This window comes from Giraffa tippelskirchi, chromosome 14, assembly GCF_054371585.1.
Source record: "Giraffa tippelskirchi isolate mGirTip1 chromosome 14, T2T-mGirTip1v1.2.pri, whole genome shotgun sequence".
In the NCBI taxonomy this organism is placed as follows: Eukaryota; Metazoa; Chordata; class Mammalia; order Artiodactyla; family Giraffidae; genus Giraffa; species Giraffa tippelskirchi.
This window is the reverse complement of record NC_137288.1, coordinates 19125699-19153508: the sequence shown is the minus strand read 5'-3', so window position 1 is coordinate 19153508 and position 27810 is coordinate 19125699. Positions and strand designations below refer to the sequence as shown.

General features: G+C 49.6%; 1 protein-coding gene across 2 annotated transcripts; it reads left to right on the top strand.

Moving 5' to 3' along the window:
* Window positions 1–26954, top strand: CNDP1 (carnosine dipeptidase 1). 2 transcript variants are annotated; one of them, XM_081562838.1, is made up of 12 exons: window positions 1–228; window positions 3758–3883; window positions 5374–5523; window positions 7180–7342; window positions 8007–8095; window positions 10867–11067; window positions 12234–12318; window positions 16560–16720; window positions 17940–18104; window positions 22887–23028; window positions 26375–26522; window positions 26707–26954. In XM_081562838.1, the coding sequence occupies exons 2-12, from the start codon at window positions 3800–3802 to the stop codon at window positions 26780–26782; spliced, it is 1464 nt and encodes a 487-aa protein (XP_081418964.1). In that variant the 5' UTR covers window positions 1–228; window positions 3758–3799; the 3' UTR covers window positions 26783–26954. The 2 variants fall into 2 exon arrangements, with proteins under 2 accessions (XP_081418964.1, XP_081418963.1); XM_081562837.1 differs by having other exon boundaries at window positions 22–228; window positions 26754–26954.
* Window positions 26955–27810: the final 856 nt, after the last annotated feature.

Below are 27810 nucleotides of genomic sequence, written 5' to 3'. Positions count from 1 at the left end.
ACAGGCTTGCTGAACTGGCTCATCTCTGCAGGAGTCCTTGGCTCAGTTCAGAGCCTGCAGGGGAATGAACAGAATCCAGAAAAGCCTGCTTTTTTTGGTTTGGAATTTTTATTTTTTAATCCTCTCATGATGAGATTAAACTAGGCTAATAAAGCATTTTTTCTACATCATAAAATTCATCAAAGCTGACACAGGTAGAGCGACCTCTGTAAGACTCTAAAAGACTTGGTAAGTAGCATTCTGGGCATCCAGGTGGACCCTGGCACTAAAGTTGCTTATGGGCAGAAAAGGGCTTGTCTAATGGGCCGTTGTGTGTACATGGGGGAGCCACCCTTGGTCCCCAGCTGTGTGTGGGGAGTGGGAGGCAAGAATGCTTTCATTTTCTATTCTTCACACTGCTCATAACGACAACCCAGCCTCTTCCTGAAATGCCTGCTGTTTTCCTGGCAGGAGATAGAGAAGCGTCATTGGTTGAGGCAGCCCACGGGCATTTCAAGGCCACTGTCTGCGAAGCACATGGCTCATCTAACTTTCTCCCCAGCTGCTGACTGGAGCCGGGGGAGAGCAGAGACTCCCCTCCCAGGCCTGTGTCCATGGTGGGGCGAGGCTTTGAGGAAGTGAAGCTCGGTTGATGGGTGGAGGATGGTCACCGCAGAGGTGTGGCTGGGACTTCAAGAAGTACTTACATTTAAATGGATGCAGCCCAGGGGCACCGGAAACTCCGGTCCCCATCTCAGAGCACCCAGCTGGAGTTCACAGGAGCCTCCAGAGCAAGCAGGTTTCCTTAGCCGGGCCTGGAGCCCAGTGTCCCCACCGGAAGGACGCTAGGACCTGGGCATCTGGCTCCGCTCCCGGACCCCCACCCGCACCTTCTCCTCTCCAGGGACTCCTTCCTGCCAGGGCCTGGGCCAGCGGTGCCCTCTCTCAGGCCCAGGGTTTTGCGGGTGACTCGTTCAGGTCAAGCATGCCTATGACACGAGGCTCAGGAGGACAGATCCACCCGGGGTCCTAAAGGCAGGATGAGCGCCCGGAGCCGGCTTCCGCGGGCCTGATGGCGAATGGAGAGGGGAGGCAAACGGAAATGGAAAGGGCAGACCGACAGGAAAACACTCCCGGGTGAGGGCTGAGGGTGCAGGCCCTGCGCGCAGGACCACGTCGGGAACAAGCCCAGTCCTCGGCGCCCCTTTCTCTACAATCGCTCTGGGTCTCACCATCGAGGTTTTCCCTTCCTCCCCCGTGGCTTCGTTTTCCTTTTCAGATTTTCCTTTCACCCTTCACTGGAGAGGAGCAGCAAGTAATTTTTTTGTAATGGAAATTGGATGAAAAATGAAAATAACGGTTCAGCTGTTCATCTAGATGGGTCAGCTGTAAAAGCTGGCCTCCTGCGCGTCCTTACCGTCCCGCTGCGGCGGGTCCCCGCAGCCCCGGCTCCAGACTCTGCCCGCCCCCCACGCGGGACCCCGAGCCGCCCGGAGACTCGCTCGGTCGGATGAGCGGGGAGCAGAGGAGGCAAGGCCGCGGCTCAGCGGCGCCGTCTGCCGGGCCAAGCGCGCGCTCGCGCCCGCGGAGAAGCGCAGCTCACCGCAACACCCATTGGACCCTCTCCGCGGCTTCCCCTGTACACATTTCTCATGCTCAGTGACGCATTTCTACTGTGGAATGGGTGCTTACATTTATGATTATTATCTTGATGACAACTGTATTGCAATATAACTCATTTTCCTCACAGTCTGCCCACTCACAGGGTGCAGTTGAGTGGTCCTTGGTGAAGTCAGGATTGTACAGTCACTGTCACAGTCAACTTTAGAGCATTCTCCTCACTGGAGAAGATCCCCCAGCTCATGAGCAGGCCTAGCCCACTCCCCCCCACCGCCACCCCCAGTCCTCCCAGCCCTAGGCCACCACCAGCTTACTCTGGTCTCCACGTTTACCTCTTCTGGACATTTCACGTAATTGGACAAATACAAAGTTTAATCTTTTGTTTCTCCCACTTCACGCATATTGTAGCACATGTCAAAGCCTCATTTGTCTTCATGGCTGAGTGAGATTCCATGGTGTGTCTCTACCGTATTTTGTCTCTCCAGTCATTCATTGCTGGTCATTTGGGTTTTTGTCTCCACCTTTGACCAATGCAAACAATCCTGCAGCAAACATGTACAAGTTTTCGGGTGGACATGTGTTTGCATCCGTCTTGGGCATACACCTCAGAGTGGAACTGCTGGGTCGTGCGGTGGCGCTGCTGAACCGCTGAAGGAACTGCCAGACTGTTTTCCAACGCACTTGTGCCATCTTACATCCCCACCAGCCATGCATGAGGCCACCAGTTTCTCCATACCCTCGCCAGCCCTTGTGGTCATTTGACTTGTCGGTTTTAACCATCCTGAGTGGTGTGAATTGTTGCCTCATTGTGGTTAGATCTGAGTTCCCTGGTGGCAATGATGTCAAACGTCTTTTCGCAAGCTAGTGGGCCATTTGTGTATTCTCTTTGGAGAAATATCTATTTCTCCAAATCTTTCACCTATTTAAAAATTAGGTTAATTCGTCTTTTATTGCTGAGTTATAGTAGTTCTCTATCTTCTAGACACAAGTCTTCACCTTCGCTCTGTGGGTGCCTGGAATTGAGGGCCAGGGGGAGAAGCAGTCTTGGCCTAAGATGTTTCTGAAAAATAAAATCTATTTCAAAACTGTACAGAACCAATCCGGAAGGAAGAGGAGGAAGATACTTAGCTTAGTTCTCAACCTGGAAGCTCTACTCAGTTCTGGACCTGTTTTTTTCTGCTCTGCCCCCTGCCTGGAATCTTCTATGGGGGTAGAAGGAAGACCAGAAGGGGCCCACAGGTGAGGGGAGGAGGTAATGGGGTCTCAGACAAAGGAAGGAAGAGACCCATCAGCAAAACCGTGGGTCCGGGGCTCCCAGGCAGAGACTGTGGCCAGCAGTGTCTACATGCTTGCCAGTCCTGCCATGTTATTTATCAGATCAAAACTTGTAAAGCTTCTTTTTAGAGTATTCTGACCTCAGGAATGGATGGCACAAAGCCCTACAACACTGCACAGGATTTTAGTCAGTCCTTACAAAATATTCTTTCTAGTAAAGTGAATAATCACCCAAAGAAATTTTGTTGCTGTTTTATTTTTAAATTAATAAACTCACACCTTTCTCTTATGAACACTGTCCTTGACACCTGGGATGTAGGAACTGATTTAACTTTACAGGAAGTGACCCATATGTGTGCTGTCACTTCAGACAACTGAAGGGTCACACAACTGTCTTACTCTGTGCGACCCCATGGGCTGCAGCCCGCCAGGCTCCTCTGTCCATGGGATTCTCCAGGCAACAATACTGGAGTGGGTTGCCATGCCCTCCTCCAGGGGAGCTTCCTGACCCAGGGATCAAATCCCCTGGGTGTCTCATGTCTTCTGCATTGGCAGGCAGGTTCTTTACCACTAGCGCCACCTGCAGGAAGACCCTGAACCCATAGGAAAGATTGTATCAGGAAAAAAACAGAAGAACCTTGCTTCAAGACAAGTTCGTTAACTTGGTTTCTGTCATCAAAATCTCTAGCCTTGAAAAGGAAGTGTTTGGGAAAAGATGTGGCAAAAAATACATCTCCTGGTCTACTCCCTTATGTTATTTCAGTTCAAAAGACGGAGAGCATCTGTGTTGGATAACATTAACTCTATTGAAGTATTTGAGAGAGGGAAAGTCCTAAACCTGGTCCTTGATTTAAATGGTCCCCCTGTTGTCGCCCACTCGCAGGCGGCGTCTCTCCTTGCTTTCCTGCCGCTGCTGGTGGGAGGCATGTTCTCCGCATCCACCCCGCCTCCTGGGCCGCTGGAGAAAGTCTTCCAGTACATTGACCTCCATCAAGATGAATTTGTGCAGGTAAGAGACCCGACACGCACCAAACACTTAGTGCACTTTGGGAAGCTGGGAGAATGTGCTGGGAGATGTGGATTTTTTTTCTTTTTTGCCTGACAACTTGTTGTTGTTCAGTCACTAAGTCATGTCCGATTCTTTGTGACCCCATGAACTGTAGCCTGCCAGGCTTCCCTGTCCTCCTCTATCTCCGGGAGTTTGCTCAAGTTCATGTCCATTGAGTCAGTGATGCTATCTAACCATCTCATCCTTTTCTTGACAACTTAATTCCATTCAAAATGTATGTGGCTCTTCATTGAATTAAAATAGTCAATGTTGGTTAGATTTAGGTAAGAGATCCCTCCCAGCCATTCATCCTAAAAGGGGGCATTCCCAACACATCTGCTCTAGGTCTGTCCATTCAGGGATGACCAGCAAGCTCCAGGCAGTCCACGTTTACCCTGAACCATCATCAGACAGCCCATCCTCCTCTCCCCTTCAGAGGGTCCCTGCCGAGGTCCTCTCCACCCACAAACCTGCTTGAAACGTCCCTGTTACATCACCAGCTGCCATAGCAGCTGTAAGTCCAGACAGAGTTCTGCCAAGCTCACGGCAAGGCTGTTTTGTAGCCCACGTGCGCTATGTACTTTACCGCCTCCTTTATGATTCTCTGCTTCATCCTAACTGACATGTGGCCGTCTGTACATGGTGTGGGCATGTGTGTGCGGGGAGAGACATGGTGAGTGGGAGGCCAAGGGGGAGAGGGAGGCCTGGGGAGTAGAAAATCATAAGGGTTGGGGGGCACTGTACCCACCATCCCACCTGGCACACCCCTCTCCTTCTGCTGGCTCTCCTATCCGCCCCCAACCCCAGCACACCCCGCCCGCCTCCATCACCAGGAACACCCTGAGCTCCCAACACTGTGTCTGCCACGTGATACATGGTCAGTGTCTGCTCATTGGACCAACCAGCCCACGTCAGGAATATTATTGTGCAAACAGACTGAATCCCCCGTGTTCATCCTAAAGCACTAAGCTGAATGTCCAGGTTGCTGGTCCTGAGCTGGGCCTTCATGGACTCCTTCCTTGTGGGGAAGTGTTCACTTGATGGAAATGCCTGTTGGGTTTTCAGAACTTTACTGGGGTGTTGTCCAGTGTAGGCTGGAATTCGTAGTGGGGAGAGAAGAGAAAGGTGAGTCAGTGACCCACAAGGGGCGTTCATGGGAAGCCGAGTCCTTGAGCAGGTGGTCAGAGGCTCTCAGTTCTCAGAAGCCAGCCAGGTTACGGGGACGGCCCTTCCGTGGGGGCTGAGGCTTGGGGGGGCCCAGGTCCAGGCTTTAGAGGCAGGCTTCCCCCATCTGGCCCAGCCCATCCTTCAGAACCAGCCCCGGGCTCCTGTTCCCACCTCCAGCTGGGTCTCCAGGTCAGAAGAGGGACCCCGGGGTCCTGTGAGGCACGCCCCAGGGGAGCAGACATAATGACCCCCCCATGCTAACCACCTGTCGCCTTTGCTCCCAGACGCTGAAGGAGTGGGTGGCCGTCGAGAGCGACTCGGTGCAGCCCGTGCCCCACCTGCGACGAGAGCTGCTCCGGATGGTGGGCCTGGCCGCGGACCAGCTCCGGGGCCTGGGAGCCCGCGTGGCCTCGGTGGACGCGGGCTCTCAGCAGGTGCTGGCGCCCCCTCCTCCCCGACCCCCGCTTCCTGTGTCGGCCAGGCTCCCCTTCCAGGGGGCAGGACGGGGCTTCCCTGGGCTCCTCAGGTCCCCGCCCTCCCCATCACCTCCAGTCCCAGTGAGGCTGTGGCACTGCTTGTCCTGCCGGGACCGAGGGGCAGATGGGGGCAGGTGAAGGGTGCACGTGAAAGCCGCTCACCTCTGCTGTTCACGTCCTTCACGTGCTTTGCGTGTCTCCCGAGGGCCCTCTCCCTTAAGCACAAATGCCTCCTTAAAGGACCCGACCTCTCAGAATCAAGGTTCACTGCTGCCCCTCGGGGGCAGGTCCCTGGAGGAGGGCATGGCGACCGCTCCAGTGTTCTTGTCTGGAGAATCCCATGGACAGGGGAGCCTGGTGGGCTACAGTCCACAGTGTCATACAGAGTCGAACATGACTGAGCGACTAACACAGAGACACACACTCACACACACACATACTCACACACAGTCACGCACACACACTCTCACACACACTCTCTCACACTCACACACTCACATACACACTCACACAGTCACGCACACACACTCACACACACACAGTCAGGGACACACTCTCACACACACATACACACACATACCCCCACACACACTCACACACACTCTCACACACGCTCTCACACTCACATACACTCACACACTCACACACACTCTCACACACACACTCTCACACACACACATTCTCACACACTCAAACACACACTCACATACAGACTCACACTCATACACACACAGTCACGCACATACTCTCTCACACACACACTCACACACACTCACACACACACACACACTTACATACACACTCTCACACACTCACACACACACATACACAATCTCACACACCCACCCACACATACACACACACTCACACACACTCACACACACATGCACACACACACACACTCACATACATACACACATACACACACTCACATACACACTCTCACACACACAGACACACTCATGCAAACACATTCTCAGACACACATACTCTCACACACACACTCACACACACACACACATACAGGAACAGATGGACCTTTACTGGAACCTCCCAGTGTCCCCTGCTTCAGCACTGACGTGTCTGCACAGTCTAGTTTCCAGGATTGTGTCTGCCTGCCTGGAGCTGGTGGAGTCTGTGTCAGACTGAAGCGTGTGCTCCGTCGCTCAATCATATCTGACTCTTTGAGACCCCATGGACTGTAGCCCGCCAGGCTCCTCTGTCCGTGGGGATTCTCCAGGCATGAATACTGGAGTGGGTTGGCATTTCCTCCTCCGGGGGATCTTCCCAACCCAGGGATCACACCTGTATCTCCTGCATCTGCAGAATTGCAGTCTGATTCTTTACTGCCAAGCCACTGGGAAAGCTCTCATATGGAAGAGCATGTTCAATTAAGTTTACTCTTTGTCAGTGTGTATGTGAGGAAGGACTTTACTTCTCATGATGTTTTCATTAGAAGTGTCCTATGGTACCCCCTTAAGAGTCAGATAAAAATGATGCGGCTCTCCAAGGACCAGGGGTAGAAAGAGACTCCTAGTGCCATGTCTTTGAATTTTCTGGAAGAACCAAATAGTTTTGTTTTTTATTTTAACATTATCCCTTTTCCTTCTGCAGCTGCCTGATGGTCAGACCCTCCCAATACCTCCCATCCTCCTGGCTGAACTGGGCAGTGATCCCAAGAAGCCTACCGTGTGCTTCTACGGCCACTTGGACGTGCAGCCTGCCAGACAGGAGGACGGGTGGCTCACGGACCCATACACGCTGACGGAGGTGGACGGTCAGTGACGCCTTGTGCTGGGCCTCTCTGTGGGTGAAGGATCGCTCACAGAGCTTAAGGGATTGAGTTGCGACTCTGCCTCAGGTTCCAGGTTTTACCTGTGGTTGTGAGGATTGGACAGAATGCAATGCTCATGGTTCGTCAGTAGGTTCAATGAAGCTGAATTTTCTTTCATTTGTGAAAGAAACTATGAGCTTTTGTGCCCCTAGGTGAATTAAGTCCCCAGAAGGGGAGTTCTTGGGTTTCACACATTTTCTTTTTTAAAAACATCAAATGTAATTATGCTTTATAAAGACAAGATTAATGGAGACACCTGTGCACCCTTTCTCTTTCCCCTGCTAATTGTAAAATCTCAGAGTGAGAGGCTGTGTTACCTGATATTTTGCAACAAATCCTTGGGTCTTTTTTAATGAACTTGGATAAAAATAGCTAGCTACTGTTAAGGCCAAAGGGCTCTGTATATTTTCAATTAGCTTACATTTGTTGACCAGCCTACTATTTGTATATAAGAAATAATACTTTGTGAGTTCAGAGCAAGACTGCTGCCTAGAAAAAGAGAGAATGCGATTCAAACAATTATCTGTAAAACTACTCTTGTTTTTCATTCACTCAACCTGCCAGAGGCATCTGTGCTTTTCTGAAAATTCTTCCCCCATTTTTAAAGGAAAACTTTATGGCCGAGGAACAACAGACAACAAAGGACCTGTTTTAGCATGGATCAACGCAGTGAGTGCATTCAAGGCCCTGGACGAGGTAGGTGCTGGCTGCACTTGGGAGTGAGGATGGTCATGGTGATGGTGATGATGACAGTGATGGTGATGACGATGATGGTGATGGTGATAGTGATGCTCACAATAATGATGATGGTGATGGTGATGATGACAGTGATGGTGATGATGATGATGGTGATGGTGATAGTAATGCTCACAATAATGATGATGGTGATGGTGATGATGACAGTGATGGTGATGACGATGATGGTGATGGTGATAGTGATGCTGACACTAATGATGATGGTGATGATGACAGTGATGGTGATGATGATGATGCTGATGGTGGTGATGGTGATGGTGATAGTGATGATGGTGTGGTGGTGATGGTGATGATGGTGATGGTGCTGATGAGGATGGAGATGATGGTGATGATGATAATGACAGTAATGATGATGGTGATGGTGATAGTGATGGTGGTGATGGTGATGATGGTGATGGTGATGGTGGTGATGGTGATGGTGGTGATGGTGATGGTGATGACAATGGCTATGGTGATGGTGGGCTGTCCTATCTGGGGAGGACTGGGGTGGGGGGGGTGTCCATCTCTGAGCACTGTGTCTACAGGAGAAACACAAGGCAAGTGGGCAGCCCAGCATGCCTGAGGCTGAGATCCTTGATGCTGCTTCTCCCAAACCCTGTCCATTGAGCAGGCCCTGGCTTTGCTTCTGTTTTTTGCTGGAAGTGATTTCATCAGATGCCAGAGACTCTCTCATGAGAAGAAGCAGAAGAGAGGGTTTAAGTGCTCTCCACTCGACTGCTTTATCTCACTGAGGAAGACAAGCTTCATGAATCAGGATGTTTTTCTGGCTGGGCCCTGTTGTTGACCTGTTGTCCATGGTGCTCCTCTAAATAAGCCCTTGGTTTCTTTCCCCCTCTGCTTTCTTAGTCTCTTTATCCTTCCTTCCTTCCTCACCAGTTTCCTCCTCCCTTTTCTGTCCTTCTTCCTTAAGAAGAGGAAAACAATATTTATAAGTTCCTATGCACGTGTGCTAAGTTACTTCAGTCGCGTCTGACTCTTCGGACTGTAACCCTCCAGGCTCCTCTGTCCATGGGAGTCTCTAGGCAAGAATACTGGAGTGGGTGGCTGTGCCCTCCTCCAGGGAATCTTCCTGACCCAGGGATTGAACCCGAGTCTTTTATGTCTCCTGCATTGGCAGGCATGTTCTTTACCACTAGTGCCACCTGGGAAGCTCTGCATTAATATATAATCCTCCACTCACCCTGCCTGTATGAAGGTAAAAATCTCCTTTGGTTTTAAATTTCAGCTCTGAAACTTACATAATCACAAACAAAACGTATGAAGTCCTCATGGCCCTTAGACAAATCAGTTCATCTCCCCAAGCTTCACTTTCCTCATCTGTGATCTAAGATTGATCGTTTCTGCCTCCAGGCTTGTTGAGTGTATTAAGTGAAGTTACGTGTATAACGCTTCTCAGGTACCTGCAAGTACCAGGCCCTGTATGAGTACTGGCTTCTTCCTTCCTGGTTCCCTCCCATCCCCTTCCTGTCTTGTTCAGCGCACTTAAGCGTACAGCACTTCTCTGGCTCATCTTACCTAGAGGCAGGGCGAGTATTAACCCCGCCTCACACAGAGAAGTGGCTGTCGGCTGTCGGCATGGCTAGTCCCCGGTCCCATGGGTGTCAGACACAGAGCAGAGAGCTCTGGCTGCTGGCCCCACATCCTTCTCTGACACTTAATAGCTACTGGCTTGTATTTTATTAATCACATTTTGCCAGGAAATTCCAAGGCTTTTCAACTGCTCCTTAACAATTGTTTTCTAGTTAAATGTTAATAAAGAGCTTTCAAATATTAAAATTTCAGAACTTTAGCTTGACTTGCTAAGACACCTAGAAATGTATTCAGGGAATGCACTGAGCGAATCTTTATCCCCAAATCCCCTTAACCAACCCAGCGACCCAAGGTCACTTACTTTCTCATATATAATCCCCCACTCATCCTGCCTTTGTTCATCTGGGGTGAGTCAGTCTCACTCATCGGAACTAATTAATATGTTTGTGCTGCCTCGTCTGCATTGAATCACTTTTCAACCCCTACCACCCCCAACTTGCCTTGGGTTCCAGGAAAAGCCATTGACCTCTCCTCTCCATGAACCTCTCAAAGATTTGAAGTTATACATTATAAAGATACAAAAAGATCAAAACCAAATGGGGAAAAGGCACATTGTAAAAATTTTAAAGGCGCCCTAATATTAACTAGAGAAACCCTCAAGTTCCATTTTGCTGCGAGATCAAAGCCTTTGAATAAGTTAAAAGGCAGATTGAGCTCATAGCTGAAAAATAACAGATACTTGAAATAAAAATTATCCCAAGGCTTAAACATTAGACAGCCTTTCAAAGGAAAGAGCTCTCATTCATCATGCTCAGAATTATGAGGACAGAAAAGAGACTTGGAATGGAGTAACCTTTCTGGAAAAAGTCCTCTTGGGGAGAGGAAGCTTGGGGCCTCTCTACAGGGCCGAGCGGAACCCTGTGTTGTGGACACGGCCTTTTCTTTAGGAACGCCCTTCCCAGATCCTTGGTCACTAACATCAGTTTCCTGCCTCACCGGCCATTACCTTGGCTCCCTCACAACCTGAGTTAAAACTGCTTCATTGTAAACAGAGCTTGTGGGAATGTGTATAACAATGCAGTGTATTTATGTTACACAAAAACGCATCCTGGGTTTTTAAAAGGTGAAGGGCAAGGGGTCCACTCTTTCCTGCAGCATGGCTTGCCCCATCATTAATGCAGGATCTCCCAGTGAACATCAAATTCCTCATCGAAGGGATGGAGGAGGCCGGGTCTCCAGCCCTGGAGGAACTTGTCTGGAAAGAAAAGTCTGGGTTCTTCTCGAGTGTGGACTGCATTGTGATTTCGGACAACCTGTGGATTAGCCGGAGGAAGCCGGCGCTCACCTACGGGACGCGGGGGAACAGCTACTTCACCGTGGAGGTACCTGTCAACAGTGGCTGTGAGGGAGGTGGGGTTGTCCACGCTGGGATCCTGGTGGGAGGGTGGAGCAGACGCTGACCTAGGTGCTTGACCCAGTGTGGGGGGACCATGGGGTCTCGGGATTGGGAGAGTCCATGAGGTCCCCCAATTGTGAATGCATGTGCTCTGCATGTTTCTGGAGTGAAGAGGCCGAAGGGTTTGTGACTAGGGGGATGGAGGAGAGATGCTGGGGCCAGAAGCCCCAGGGATCTTGGAGGAGCACTACCAACCCAAGTGCTTTGTTAGCATTGCTGCCTGAGGAGGCAGAAGGCTTAAGTGAGTAAGTGAAAGATTCATCTGGCAGTGCCGTGAGATTGTGGGGCAGGAAGGGCCAGCCGGGCAGGAAGGCTGAGAGGGAAGGAGCTGATAACGATTAAAAAACAAACAAACCCCAAACTCATTAGAAATTGGGAGCTGGCTGGACACTGTGTGCACAGGAGAAGGCAAGGTCATGTGAAGGGGATGGAGTCACAGGCCTGCAGCCCTCCTTCCTGGAAACAGCAGCTGTGGGAAGGATCTGTAGAAGATATTCCCTTCCAGACCTCCTCCAGTTCAGCAGCTGGGAGCACGCAGAAGTGTTAAGTACCAAAGAGGCAGAAGCCTCAGGACTTGCGGGTGAGTCCACGGTCAGACCTCGAGGGATGAGCACTGAGCCCGGGGAGCCCGTGAAGGAGCCGTGGGGCTCGCTTGACGTGCAGAGGAAGGAGGCGCCAAGGCTCACATCAGGGTGAGCAGATGGAAAAGCGATTATTAGAAGAGACAAGGAGACCTGTCCTGCAGGCCAGAAAGAACAAGCAGAAGGAAGTTTCTGGGGGAATTTCTCTGGCAGGAGGGCTGAGTAAGAGCTGGGGTGAAACCGAGAGGGAGACAGCTATGTGAACATCGCCGTGGGCCGGGGGTGCTGGTGGTCTGCGACCTCGCACTGCTGGAGGCGAGGCTGGGGGCCGATGCCAGTTTCAGGGGAGCCAGTGGGACATGAAGCCCCACGTCGTGTGAGAGAGAAATGGCGGGGGTGTCAGCTGACCCACCTGAGTCCTGAGGGCCGCCTGGGCGGGTCTGGCGCCAGGGGAGGGCTGTGGACGAGCGGCCCGGTGGGAGCAGCTGCCTTCCCTTTGCCTGTCTTGCAGGTGAAGTGCCGGGATCAAGATTTCCACTCGGGAACCTTTGGTGGGATCCTCAACGAGCCCATGACGGATCTGATTGCTCTTCTTGGTAACGTCCTCTTTCGCTTTTTAAGCATCAAGGAATCTGCTAACATGGTTCTGTTAGACTCGGCCCTCTCCCACTGGGTTTCAGGCCAACCCTGAAGAAGGGCGGAGCAGAGGAAAACCTAGGGCTTCCCTGATAGCTCAGTTGGTAAAGAATCCGCCTGCAATGCAGGAGACCCTGGTTTGATTCCTGGGTCAGGAAGATCCGCTGCAGAAGGGATAGGCTACTCACTCCAGTATTCTTGGGCTTCCCTTGTGGCTCAGCTGGTAAAGGATCTGCCTGCAATGTGAGTGATCTGGGTTCGGTCCCTGGGTTGGGAAGATCCTCTGGAGAAGGGAAAGGCTACCCTCTCCAGTACTCTGGCCTGGAGAGTTTCATGGACTGTATAGTCCATGGGGTTGCAGAGTCGGACACGACTAAGCGACTTTCAGAGGAAACCCTAAAGCTCCTGAGGCTTATTACGTCCATGTTATTTATTTCTGTGGATTGAAACCCTCTCTCAACCCACCCCCTTTTCTTTTACTGGATGTCACAACACATCTGGCCATTCTCGGGGACAGTGGTGGACAGACCCTTCTGGAAAAGCGTCCAGAGCCGGTGCCCAGTCTACCCGCACCTCTTGGCTTCTGTTCTGCGGGTCCCCAGGACCCCACATGGCTCAGGGACACCAGTGAGTCTGTTGCAGCACTGGGGGAGCCCTTCCAGGGCCCAAGAGTGGCTCTTGTCTAACACTTGGAAATGAATCGTCCGAGGAGACACACATGCTGACAAAGCTAGAGACTTCACTGGGAAGGGGCCCCCGGGTGGACGGTGGCAGAGTAAGGGACCCAGGAGGACTGCTCTGCCATGTGGCTCGCGTTCCTGGGTTTTATGATGATGGGATTAGTTTCCGGGTGGTCTCTGGCCAATCACTCTAACTCAGGGTCCTTCCTGGTGGCACAGGCATCACTTAGCCAGGGTGGATGCCAGAGACGAGGATCCTGGGAGGTTGGTAGGATGAGTGGCATCTCCCTTTGACCTTTCCTGTAATTCTTCTGGTTGGTGGTAGCATGCTAATTCCACGTTCCTTACCCAGCACCTCCTGCCATAAAACAGCTCATGCAGATGGTGGCTATGGTGGCCAGCCAGGGTGGGTGGTTTCAGTCAGTGTTTCCCCTGACAACTTTGCTCGCTGCACCCCCCCCTCCCCGTCCCTGACTTCTTCGGTGGTGGGCCTGGTGGATGCAGGTGAATGTAACTCTGTGTGTGTGTGTGTGTGTGTGTGTGTGTGTGTGTGTGTCCAGGGAGCCAGCGCACCCACCTGACCCACCTGTAGCTCTCACCTACTCCCGGACAGCCCAGCTGTCAGGTGGACCATGGAGCTGAGGGAAGCTGCACCTGCAGGGTGGCTTGCACAGTCCTGGCAGCGACTCTGCACGTGCAGTCAGAACTTGTTGTTGTTCAGTCACTCAGTCATGTCCGACTCTTTGTGACCCCATGGACTGCAGCACGTCAGGCTTCCCAGTCCTTCACTGTCTCCCGGAGTTTGCTCAAACTCATGTCCCTTGAGTCAGTAATGCCATCCAACCATCTCATCCTCTGTCGTCCCCTTCTACCTTGACCTTCAATCTTTCCCAGCATCAGGATCATTTCAAATGAGTTAGTTCTTCGCATCAGGTAGCGAAAGTACTGGAGCTTCAGCTTCAGCATCAGTCCTTCCAGCGAATATTCAGGGTTGATTTCCTTTAGGATTAACTGGTTTGATCTCCTTTCAGTACAAGGGACTCTTAAGAGTCTTCTCCAACACCGCAGTTCAAAAGCATCAATTCAAGTCATAATTTGCTTCTGTTTTTAAAGAGAGGTTCTCATGTTAGACAAGCTCAGACCCCACAATATCTGAATCCTTCTCACCTGGATAAAGGTTGACTTTGTGCAAATTTCATAACAAGCCCCTTTGGGCAAATTGCCAGAAAGCATTCCAATGTTCTTGCCTGGAGAATCCCATGGACAGAGGAGCCTGGAGGGCTACAGTCCATGGGGTCACACAGAGTTGGACAGGACTGAAGCAACCTAGCATGTGTGTACCCCTTCTGGGGATCAATTAGCAAAAATCCCTCCTTTTCCTGCCATGGCACAGTGCTACCTCAGCCCTACACGCTCACATCCCGGTGGCCTGGGGTCTCCCACAGGGAACCACCAGCCCTCCGGCAGACCTGCTGGGCGGTTGCCCCCCAGTCTTCAGTGTCATTTTATTCCAGTGCATTCTGCTCCTTCATTAGCCAATGAAAAATGAAATCCATCTATTGTCTGTGCTCTGTCTTCTGTCTGCCTATTCATCTATCACCTATTTTTTATGGCCTTCTAGTTTTCCTGCAGTATAACTCTTAGAAGGTGTTTTCCATGCTTGATGGCTTCAGACAGAAAATAGTGAGCCATTTTTCTTTAAAGTGCTTAAATTGTTTCCAGAAGAATTCAGATAGCATACAACTTAATTTTTTTTTTGCAGGGTGGGGGGAGACAAAATAATCTCTGTTTTACCAGACTCATCCTCCGCCGCCTCCCCACGTGAAATGTGTGGCATCTCCATGTCTTTGGGACTGCAATTAGAGGTCTTCCCACCCGTCCCAGACACTATCGCCTCACTGTATCCTGGTAGACTGTGGTTTCACCCAGACATGGAATTCCATTCAGCCCTACCAGGGCATAGTCTCTGCTAGGAAAAGTCCCACCATTGTCATGAACAGGATGAAAAGCACATGTTTTCACTTTGTTTTTGAAACAAATCAGATACTTACTCCCCCCAGCAGGTGTGGGGAAGGTCGCTTCCATCCTGAGAAAACAGAGATTTACAGGACTGGCCCCCCCGGGGCATTTCTGCTGGAGGAAATGGTGAGCCGCTTGGATAGCAGCCTCGGTCTCAGACGCCTGTTTGAATCACCCCCGCCCCCGCTCAGGGGTGAGGTCTGACCGCACCAGCTAAATAGGCACCATGACCCAGACCTGGGCATCCTGGCCTCTGCTGCCCTTGGCGTTTCAGACACGTGTCCGTTCTCACCGCTGACTGCGCCACCCCCCTCGGCTGGCCCCACAGGCTGGCCTAGGTGGTCCCACCGCTGGTTCCCTGCCTGTGTCTTTCTGTGGGGCTGCCAGCAGGTCTGTCTGCCATTCACCTCTGTCCTCACAGACAAGCCCAGCAGCAGAAGTTTAGGTTCACACGCTAAAGACTCAGTGGCTGTGTCACTGGTGGCGCTTTTAAGTTTGGTGTTGTTTTTGTCAGGGTGACAGAAGTTCAGTTCAGTTCAGTCCCTTAGTCGTGTCTGAGTCTTTGCAACCCCATGGGCTGCAGCACGCCAGGCCTCCCTGTCCATCACCAACTCCCGGAGCTTACTCAAACTCATGTCCATTGCATCGATGATGCCATCCAACCATCTCATCCTCTGTCGTCCCCTTCTCCTCCTGCTTCAATCTTTCCCAGCATCAGGGTCTTTTCTAATGACACCTCTTTGTATCAGGTGACCAAAGTATTGGAGTTTCAGCTTCAGCATCAGTCCTTCCAATGAGTGTTCAGGACTGATCTCCTTTACGATGGACTGGTTGGATCTCCTTGCAGTCCAAGGGACTCTCAAGAGTCTTCTCCAACACCACAGTTCAAAAGCATCAATTCTTCTATTCTTAGCCTTCTTTAAGGTCCAACTGTCACATTCATACATGACTACTGGAAAAACCATAGCTTTTGACTAGACGGACCTTTGTGGGCAAAGTAATGACTCTGCTTTTTAATATGCTGTCTAGGTTGGTCATAGCTTTTCTTCCAAGGAGCAAGAAGGTGGATTGTAAATCAATTACAGCCAGTCCCAGTCTGTCGGTGCCCAATTTATTTTTGACTTGAATTTTACTAGTGACTTTGCATCATTTATTTGATATATGATACTCTTTATTGGGCTAAATGAGGGGAATTCATAACTCAGAACCCTCCGGGGGCTGATAAGTGTACAGCATCTACAAGTACATCCCTGACATGCAGTTACAGTTGTATTTGTTTATAATGAAAGTATATTATATAATATGGTCTTTAATTTCTTCTTTATAATGAGTATTTGTTCTTTAATGGTACCTGCATTACAGTTTTTCCTTATGAGCTATGGGGCTTTGGTGAAGCAGATTAACAGGCCAGAAATGATCATGTACATCCTAAAGTTCCTCTCCAGGGCTAGGACCCAACACGCCTGCAACTCTCCCTGCCTGCGCCCCTGCGTCTCTTGTAGGCAGCCTGGTGGACGCGTCTGGCCGCATCCTGGTCCCTGGGATCTATGAGCACGTGGCTCCTGTTACAGAAGAGGAGAAGAGGATGTACGAGGCCATCGACCTGGACACGGAGGAGTTCCGGAACAGCAGCCAGGTGAAGGCGTTCCTGTTTGACACCAAGGTAGGTCACACCTTGACAGGTAATCTGAAAGAGGAATGCTGAGAACCCTCCTTTTCCAGTGCCTGGTTTGCTGTGCACTGCCGTTCTGCACATCTCAGAGCTGAAAGCATGTGCTCATGAGGGCAGGTTTCCCTTTCAGGGTCCCGTCCCAGGGTCAAGGTCAGCTGGCCCTTTTCCTGGGGTCTGTCTGGCATGGGCCTTGGGCGGCCTGACTCACAGCCATGTGTTTCTAATTGGTTTATGAGACTTAACCCCATGCCAGCCCTCAGCCAGTGAATTGAGCTTCCTGTCTGTTTCGAGGTTGAGAATAGGCTGAGATTATTTCAGTTCCAAGATCCCTAATTGTTCTTTTTTTAAAGAACAACAACAAAACTAGAGCTTTAGGGTTTAATCTGTAAATTCTTCATTACTGCCTCAGTGTAGTAAATAAGCCCAGAGCCAAAAGCACTGGCTACTGGCAAATCTGGGCTTCCCAGGTAGCGCTAGAGGTAAAGAACCTGCCTGCCAGTTCAGGAGACACAGAAGACCCAGGTTTGATCCCTGGGTTCGGAAGATCCCCTGGAGGAGGGCATGGCAACCCCCTCCAGTATTCTTGCCTGGAGAATCCCACAGACAGAGGAGCCGTAGGGGTGCAAAGAGTCAGACATGGCTGAAGCAACTGAGCACGTACACACTGGAAAATTTTGACTTGTTTTCCCTTCTACTTCTCCTCCTCCTTTTAAGAAACAAAAACCCGCGCCAGTGATGGGTCACTCTGGCTGGTTCCTGGGAGGGAACCTCCAGGGGAGGGAGGGACCCTGAACAGAAGTGGGGAGTTTATTATCACGAAGTACATCTATTCGCTCAGACTGGCTCTCTGGGGGCCACCGGCTCAAACGTCTGCAGATTTCTTTGAAGGCTTCTGGAAAACAAAATGCATTTAGCACACAAGTTATCACTGGAATGACTGGGGACAGAAATTTATAATTGAACCCCAGTTCTAACTGCGAACTTCAGAGCTGGCCTGATGAGGGGATGTGGTCAGCGGAAACAGCTCGGGCAGGTCTCGGGTCCTTGGGGAAGTCCACCTGTACCATTGTCCAGCCCTGTCTCAGTAAGGTGATAATTAGCTTGTCGTGAGCGGTGTCACAGATGTACAGAAACTGGTGACACAAGCAGTATCCCTCAGCCGGGTTTTAATGAAACATTGTTGTCTGTCATAAATAATTTTATCTCATAGGAGGAACTTCTAATGCACCTATGGAGGTACCCATCTCTTTCTATCCATGGGATTGAGGGTGCATTTCATGAGCCTGGAGCCAAAACAGTCATTCCTGGCCGAGTCATTGGAAAATTCTCCATCCGTCTAGTCCCTCACATGGATATGTCTGTGGTGGAGACACAGGTAACCACGTGTGTGTAGAGGGCAGTTCAGTTGTTAGCACTGAAGTATCATTCTTTTTTCCAGTAGAAAAGTTCAGTTCAGTTTAGTCACTCAGTCGTGTCCGACTCTTTGCGACCCCATGAATTGCAGCACGCCAGGCCTCTCTGTACATCACCAACTCCCAGAGTCTACCCAAACCCATGTCCATTGAGTCGGTGATGCCATCCAACCATCTCATCCTCTGTCGTCCCCTTCTCCTCCCACCCCCAAACCTACCCAGCATTAGGGTCTTTTCCAATGAGTCAACCCTTCGCATGAGGTGCCCAAAGTATTGGAGTTTCAGCTTCAACATCAGTCCTTCCAATGAACACCCAGGATTGATCTCCTTCAGGATGGATTGATTGGATCTCCTTGCAGTCCAAGGGACTCTCAAGAGTCTTCTCCAACACCACAGTTCAAAAGCATCAATTCTTCGGTGCTCAGCTTTCTTCACCGTCCAACTCTCACATCCATACATGACCACTGGAAAAACCATAGCCTTGACTAGACGGACCTTTGTTGGCAAAGTAATGTCTCTGCTTTTAAATATGCTATCTAGGTTGGCCATAACCTTCCTTCCAAGGAGTAAGCGTCTTTTAATTTCATGGCTGCAATCACCATCAGCAGTGATTTTGGAGCCCAAAAAAATAAAGTCTGACGCTGTTTCCACTGTTTCCCCATCTATTTCCCATGGAGTGATGGGACCAGATGCCATGATCTTAGTTTTCTGAACGTTGAGCTTTAAGCCAACTTTTTCACTCTCCTCTTTCACCTTCATCAAGAGGCTCTTTAGTTCTTCACTTTCTGCCATAAGGGTGGTGTCATCCGCATAGCTGAGGTTATTGATATTTCTCCCGGCAATCTTGATTCCAGCTTGTGTTTCTTCCAGCCCAGCGTTTCTCATGATGTACTCTGCATATAAGTTAAATAAGCAAGGTGACAATATACAGCCTTGACGGACTCCTTTTCCTATTTGGAACCAGTCTGTTGTTCCATGTCCAGTTCTAACTGTTGCTTCCTGACCTGCATACAGGTTTCTCAAGAGGCAGGTAAGGTGGTCTCGTATTCCCATCTCTTTCAGAATTTTCCACAGTTTATTGTGATCCACACAGTCAAAGGCTTTGGCATAGTCAATAAAGCAGAAATAGATGTTTTTCTGGAACTCTCTTGCTTTTTCGATGATCCAGCGGATATTGGCAATTTGATCTCTGGTTCCTCTGCCTTTTCTAAAACCAGCTTGAACATCTGGAAGTTCACGGTTCACGTATTGCTGAAGCCTGGCTTGGAGAATTTTGAGCATTACTTTACTAGCGTGTGAGATGAGTGCAATTGTGCGGTAGTTTGAGCATTCTTTGGCATTGCCTTTCTTTGGGATTGGAACGAAGACTGACCTCTTCCAGTCCTGTGGCCATTGCTGAGTTTTCCAAATTTGCTGGCATATTGAGTGCAGCACTTTCACAGCATCACCTTTGAGGATTTGAAATAGCTCAACTGGAATTCCATCACCTCCACTAGCTTTGTTCGTAGTGATGCTTTCTAAGGCCCACTTGACTTCACATTCCAGGATGTCTGGCTCTAGGTGAGTGATCACACCATCGTGATTATCTGGGTCATGAAGATCTTTTTTGTACAGTTCTTCTGTGTATTCTTGCCACCTCTTCTTAATATCTTCTGCTTCTGTTAGGTCCATACCATTTCTGTCCTTTATCGAGCCCATCTTTGCATGAAATTTTCCTTTGGTATCTCTAATTTTCTTGAAGAGATCTCTAGTCTTTCCCAGTCTGTTGTTTTCCTCTATTTCTTTGCACTGATCGCTGAGGAAGGCTTTCTTATCTCTCCTTGCTATTCTTTGGAACTCTGCATTCAGATGGGAATATCTTTCCTTTTCTCCTTTGCTTTTCACTTCTCTTCTCTTCCAAGCTATCTGTAAGGCCTCCTCAGACAGCCATTTTGCTTTTTGGCATTTCTTTTCCATGGGGATTTTCTTGATGCCTGTCTCCTGTACAATGTCACGAACCTCTGTCCATAGTTCATCAGGCACTCTGTCTATCAGGTCTAGACCCTTAAATCTATTTGTCGCTTCCACTGTATACTCATAAGGGATTTGATCTAGGTCATACCTGAATGGTCTAGTGGTTTTCCCTACTTTCTTCAATTTAAGTCTGAATTTGGCAATAAGCAGTTCATGATCCGAGCCACAGTCTGCTCCCGGTCTTGTTTTTGCTGACTGTATAGAGCTTCTCCATCTTTGGCTGCAAAGAATATAATCAATCTGATTTCGGTGTTGACCATCTGGTGATGTCCAAGTGTAGAGTCTTCTCTTGTGTTGTTGGAATAGGGTGTTTGCTATTACCAGTGTGTTCTTGTGGCAAAACTCTATTAGCCTTTGCCCTGCTTCATTCTGTACTCCAAGGCCAAACTTGCCTGTTACGCCAGGTGTTTCTTGACTTCCTACTTTTGCATTCCAGTCCCCTATAATGAAAAGGATATCTTTTGTGGGTGTTAGTTCTAAAAGGTCTTGTAGGTCTTCATAGAATCGTTCAACTTCAGCTTCTTCGGCATTACTGGTTGGGGCATAGACTTGGATTACCGTGATATTGAATGGTTTGCCTTGGAAACGAACAGAGATCATTCTATCGTTTTTGAGATTGCATCCAAGTACTGCATTTCGGACTCTTTTGTTGACCATGATGGCTACTCCATTTCTTCTAAGGGATTCTTGCCCACAGTAGTAGATATAATGGTCATCTGAGTTAAATGCACCCATTCCAGTCCATCTTAGTTCGCTGATTCCTAGAATGTCGACTTTCACTCTTGCCATCTCCTGTTTGACCACTTCCAATTTGCCTTGATTCATGGACCTAACATTCCAGGTTCCTATGCAATATTGCTCTTTACAGCATCGGACTTTGCGTCTGTCACCAGTCACATCCACAGTTGGGTATCGTTTTTGCTTTGGCTCCATCCCATCATTCTTTCTGGAGTTATTTCTCCACTGATCTCCATTCGTATATAGGGCAATAGAAAAGGGACTGGAACAAATGTCAAGAAACTGATAGAAACTTTTGTTTGGTGAAAATCTCTCTGCTCAATTATATGCAATTACAGTAGTCAGATAAGTGACCATTTGGAGTTGGAGTGAAGGGGAAATTTTTAAAGATTAAATGGTAGACATGAAGGCAAGATTGGTTTTCCATCCAGATGGAGCAGCTAACTGCCTGCGGCTGGATTGAGCTGGAAAAATCTGCAGCTGCAGTCATCAGTTTGTCCGCGATGTCTGAAAGCCACTCTCTGAACACAGCCATTTTAATGACAACGCTATCTGGCGGGAGTTTAGTGTCTAAATTATCCACCAACTGTCAGTTCACTCAAGTTTAACGGAAAGTAGACTCTGAATAAATGCACTCAGGAAACACCCCATCCCATCCCTTTCTGTCCCCGTGTCCTGTCCCTTTTGATGTTGATCGCATCCACACACTCCCTCCTCCTTCCTCCCTCTTCCCTCCTCCTTCCCCCCTCCCCCTCCTCCCTCCTCCCTCCTCCTTCCCCTCCTCCCTCCCCTCCTCCTTCCTCACTCTTCCCTCCTCCTTCCCCCCTCTTCCCTCCTCCTTCCCCCCTCCTCTGTCCTCCTTCCTCACTCCTCCCTCCTCCTTCCCCCCTCCTCCCTCCCCTCCACCCTCCCCTCCCCTCCCCCCTCCTCTCTCCTCCCTCCCCTCCTAGCTCCCCTCCTCCTTCCTCTCCCCTCCCCTTCTCCCTCCTCCTCCTCTCTCCTCCCTCTCCTCCTCCCTCCCCTCCTCGCTCCCCTCCTCCCTCCCCTCCCCTCCCCCCTCCTCTCTCCTCCCTCCTCTCCTCGCTCCCCTCCTCCCTCCCCTCCCCTCCCCTCCTCCCTCCCTTTGCAGACTTACTGTCCCTCTTTCTACAACATATAGATTCCATGAGGGCAGGGCCTTCCTGCTTTTGCTCACAGCTGGGACCAGCTGGGTGCTGACCCAGCACTCAGAACAGTTCCTGCCATATGACAGGTGTCCACTGACATCTGTTGAAGCCAGGAGTGGAAGGGTTTTTTGTTCTGTTTTGTTTTTGCCATGTCACATGGCATGTTGGATCCCAGTTCCCTGACCACAGATTGAACCTGGGCACTCGGCAGTGAGAGCGTGGAGTCCCAAGCCCTGGGCCCCCAGGGAGTTCCCTGGAAGGACTACTTCAGAGTCTGAAGTTACTCTCGGAGGACTTCCCTAGTAGCAGCTAACAGAGCCCAGGGAAGAGAAGGATGCTGATGACAAGGCTCCTTCACGACTTGGCTCAGAACTGCTCCCACTTTTGGGAAATTTCCAAATGCATGATGTTCCCCAAATAGTCGTGAAGGTACTGATAAGTACAGAAAGGGCAATCAGTCTTCAGATGAAGTTATACTTGTATTATGTTTCATAACTAGCAACTTTCCAAATAACCAGATGCTAACAGACATGGTGCTGAGGATGGGCTGGGGCCGGGCTGGGCTTGGAGAGTCTAGGGGAGGAAGGGGAGTGAGCCCCAGTGTTGATCCCATTGGATGAAGTCCCCCCCGCCCCTAGCCCGCCCCCCCAATTCTGGAGAGCCTGCTCACTTCAGGCCAGCCCTCGGGAAGAACTCAGGCAAAACCAAACACACTCAAATTTGTCAGGCTGAAGTTTAATCAGTTTCTTAATGAGAGATGACTGTGCATTTATGATATGAGAGAATTACTTGCAGGTTTCTCATACACCTGAAAACGTTACCTTTCAGGTGAAGCAGCACCTTGAATACATATTCTCCAAAAGAAACAGCTCCAACCAGATGACTGTTTCCATGACACTAGGGCTGCACCCGTGGATCGCAAATGTTAGCGACCATCAGTATCTTGCAGCAAAAAGAGCCATCAAAACAGGTTGGACTTTAAGATATTTTGAGTTGCCAGTTTATGGTGGGGGGTGGTGCCTGGTGGAGCAGTGGATAAGGCAGGCGAGATTACAACCTCAGTGTCATTGTCCTTACGATGCACAATGCCCTGTCTCATGAGTCTTCCCTATTGCCTTCCCCATTTTACAAATAAGGCCCAAGGAGACAAAGTAATTTGCTGAAGGGCACCCAGCTATTTGTGGAAAAGCCAGAATTTAAGCTCATACCAGGAGACTTGAATTTTGGGGAAAATGATGGACTTGAAAACCTCCAGTGCTCATGGAAATGATGGAAGTGTGGAAAGAGTTAGCTGCTCAGTCATGTCTGACTCTTTGCGACCCCATGGACTGCAGCCCACCAGGCTCCTCTGTCCATGGGATTTTCCAGGCAAGAATATTGGAGTGGGTTGCCATTTCCTTCTCTAGGAGATCTTCCTGACCCAGGAAATGATGACTAATATTTAAAAACATCCTTAGGTACAGCTGACACTGTATGAAAGTAAAGGAAATCCTCTGGGATTAAACATGAAGCAGCTAAGATTTAGTGGAATGAGCAAGCTGACACCAGGCTGCCCTGTGGGAATTTGCTCTCCCTGGTCACAAGGCGCTTTGGGTATTAATGGTCTGAGGGCATCGGAAGCAGAAAACGAGACCCTCTGCATAAGGCTGGGCATTCTTCAGGAGCCAGGCTCACCCTGGAGGGGTGTGTGTGTGTGTAAGCTTGACCCTCCTTGCTTGGGTTTTGGATGAACACAGGGTCCCTCCCCATGAGAATGTTTAACCACGGACCCATCTTGGCATGGGTTTGGGTCTCTGTTCCCACCATGTATGGTCTCGTTCTTCTGAAGCCCTTGCTGGACTGCCTGGCTGGAGCAAACAGCCCCAAGGCAGGAACGTGAGCTTCCACTGAAGCAGCTTCCTGGATACGAGCTCCTTGTACAAAATCACAAAACACACGAGAAACTCAATTCCAGCCCATCTGACTCTAAAACCAGTGGTCCTTCTCCAGAGATGGGGAGTAGCTTTATTTGTAATTTCCTCCATGGTGCCTCTTTTGACTTTCATATTCACAGGATCCTGTGAGTGGTGAGCAGGGGACAGGTGTCTTGGCCCTGGCTGCTGGGGGAGAAGGAATAGCTAGCCTTTTTTTAGCAGGAATGGGACACTGCCAACAATTACAAAATGGGGGCTCTCCTAAAAGCAGGGGTGCCTTGGGGGTCTGTCCAGATGTGAGACGGGAAGACACTGAACCTTGTTTATATATAGAGGGGCCTTGGGGCACTCCCCGAATGATGGTGAGCCGGAACTTGGGGTCCAGACCTCCTTGGAGCCCTCACTCTCCATCAGGATGGTCAGTCCGGGGACACAGACATTAACCATCACAGGACAAGTCCAAGACTTAGAGCTACATAATCGTTCCCACTGCCCGAGTGAAGAAAAGAGGAGGAAGGGTTGGGAAGATAAAGGAACTGCCACTGAAGAGAGGCGTGTGAGTGAAATGTCGAGACCTGACCTACTCTTGCAGGGACGCTTAGGCAGCTTAGGGCTTATCCGTGGGCTGGACTATTCTGCTAACATCGTCCACTGTCTTTATTCGCCTTCACACCTTGCTCTGTGGATAAGGAAGTCCTGGGGCAGATACTCTTTTGTGACTTTGCTTCATTTTTCATTCCCACTCTGTAATGCAGGAGACCTGGGTTCAATCCCTGGGTTGGGAAGATCCCCTGGAGAAGGAAAAGGCTACCCACTCCAGTATTCTTGCCTGGGGGATTTCATGGACTGTATAGTCTATGGGGGCGCAAAGAGTCAGACACAACTCAGCGACTTTCACTTTCTTTCTGTCACCAGAAACTTGTCCTCTAGCCTAGAAGTTCTGAACTCATCTCTTTTTAAACTCTAGGATATACATTAAAACTATTTCCTGGGGTATCTTGAAAGTTGAGTACACAAACACTGAGACATTCAGGGGATAGTTGAGTACAGCTATTAATTTACATGTTGGGTACAAACAAAAATAAAAACAAAGAAGTCCCACTTTCCCAATAGTTAATTCATGTAGCAACCATAAAAGTGGGTACACCATCTTATGGTACTCCTGCTAAAAATGCATGACTTCTTCCAATCATGAGAAAGCATCAGACAAACTTAATCGGGAGGACATTTTACACAACAACTGATCAGTACTCTACAAGAGGGTCCGGTTCATGAAAGTCAAAGAGAGGCGTGGATCTGTCACAAGCCCAAGGAGACTCAGAAGTGACGACAAAATGCAGTGTGGGAGTCTGGGCTCAATCCTGGAACAATAAGAGGGGAAACGTAATCCTGGAAACAAAAAAAAGGTGAAATTCCAATCAGGCCTGAGTCTAGTTATTAATAACAGTGTTGTTGCTGCTGCTGCTCAGTTGCTTCAGTCGTGTCCGACTCTGTGGGACCCCATAGATGGCAGCCCACCAGGCTCCCTCGTCCCTGGGATTTTCCAGGCAAGAACACTGGAGTGGGTTGCCAGTTCCTTCTCCAACGCATGAAAGTGAAAGTGAAGTCGCTCAGTCGTGTCCGACTCGTAGTGACCCCATGGACTGCAGCCCACCAGGCTCCTCCGTCCATGGGGTTTTCCAGGCAAGAGTACTGGAGTGGGGTGCCATTGCCTTCTCCAAATAACAATGTTACCCCAATGTTAATTTCCTATTGTTGATAACTGTACAGTGGTTGTTTTTTTGACGTTAGGGAAAGTAAAGGATATATGGGAACTCTGTACTAATTTTTGCAACTTTTTTGTGAGTGTAAAATTAGTTCAAAATAAAAAACATTTAAAAATACATTAAAAAATTTTAACATTTATTTATTTGGGGCTGTGCTGGGTCTTTGCTGCCGATAGGACTACTCTCTAGTTGCGACGGGAGGGCTTTGCACTGGGGTAGCTTCTCCCGTGGTGGAGAATGAAGCTCCAGGCAAGCAGGCTCTAAAGCAGAGGCTCGGTAGTTGTGGCCTCTGGGCTTAGTTGCTCTGTGGCACTGGGATCTTCCTGCGCCAGGGACTGAACCCGTGTCTTCTGCGTTGGCAGGCAGATTGTCTTTACCACTGAGCCACTGGGGAAGCCCCTAAAAATATTTTTTTTAAAGTACATAATTGTAAAGAAAACAACTGTGGTTTTCTTCTTGACTCTTTGATGATTTTAGAATATATATTATGTGGAATCAAGAAGCTTTTTATCCCAATTATCAAATTTTTAATGATTTTTTTTTTAAAGAAAAGACAAAGTAAACAGTACATTTGAGGAGATCACTGGGGTGGTCTTGCCATTGTTTTATTCAAACGCCTGCCTTTCCTGCATTTCAGTGTTTGGGACAGAGCCAGATATGGTTCGGGATGGGTCAACCATACCCATCGCCAAGATCCTCCAGGACACCACCCAGAAGAGTGTGCTGATGCTGCCGCTGGGCGCTGTGGATGACGGAGAGCACTCTCAGAACGAGAAGATCAACAGGTGAGTGGACCCCATGGGCGCTGGCGCCTCCCTGCAGAAGCCTGGGGTCTCCACACCGGTGACCCCAGATGGGCTGTATCCTCTAGTTGGAACGAGCATCATCAAGGCTTCCTGTTTAAATTATAGACCCCTTTTCTTCTGTCATTTGAGCAAGAGTAAGAGGGTCCCTTATTTCTTTTGTTAGGTGGAACTACATAGAGGGATCCAAATTATTTGCTGCCTTTTTCCTAGAGATAGCAAAGCTGCGTTCATCATGGTAGGAACCTTCCAGCCTCGGTCTGAACTGCTAACAGATTCCCCTCTCACATGACCCTGGGCAAGAACAGAATCTAAATATCCAGAGAGTTTTGCTCTCGAAAATAATGTTTCCCCTCCCGTTTTAGAGTGTCCCTGGACTTTTGGACCAGTAATAAAATATTTCCGAGGCACAGACATTGGACCTGGTTTAATGTCGCCGCTGCATGCCTTTCTGAAGTCACAGCCACCTTGGACAAGTTGCTTTCCCATGTCCTGCTGCAGCCCTCTCCGGCCTGGGCTTGCGGTACCCTTCAGGGCGAGGACAAGCCTCTATATTCTCTGCTTGCAGTTCCATTGGTGTGATCCCGGTTTGTGTTCCAGGCTTCTCAGTGCTCGAGACACAATCATTCCACTCAGTGACTGTCCATCCTTGCTCTTACCATACGTCCCCTCTCACTTGTTGACAAATGTGTTGGTCTCCTGCACTGACTACTGATTCCCCTGTGGGTTCCCTGCTAGAGGAGTTACTAAAACGTGTTTATGTGCTAAGCTGCTTTAGTTGTATCCAACTCCTTGCGACCCCATGGACTGTAGCCCACCAGGCTCCTCGTCCATGTGATTTTCCCAGGCAAGAATACTGGTGAAAGTGACTCACTCAGTCGTGTCCAACTCTTTGTGACCTCATGGACTGTATAGTCCATGGAATTCTCCAGGCCAGAATACTGGAGTGGGTAGCCATTCCCTCTCCAGGGGATCTTCCCAACCCAGGGATTGAACTCAGGTCTCCCGCATTGCAGGCGGATTCTTTACCTTCTGAGCCACCAGGGAAGCCCCAAAATAAGAGTCTCAGGTGGGTTGTAAATAACACACCACCCTACCTCCCCCTAGAGCGGGGAGAGGTGACCTAAGAATACTGGAGTGACTGCCATTTCCTCCTCCGGGGATCTTCCAGGAATCAAACCCACGTATCTTATGCCTCCTACACCGGCAGGCAGGTTCTTTACCACTAGCGCCCCCTGGGAAGCTCAACTACAGCATGGTACCACCTTAA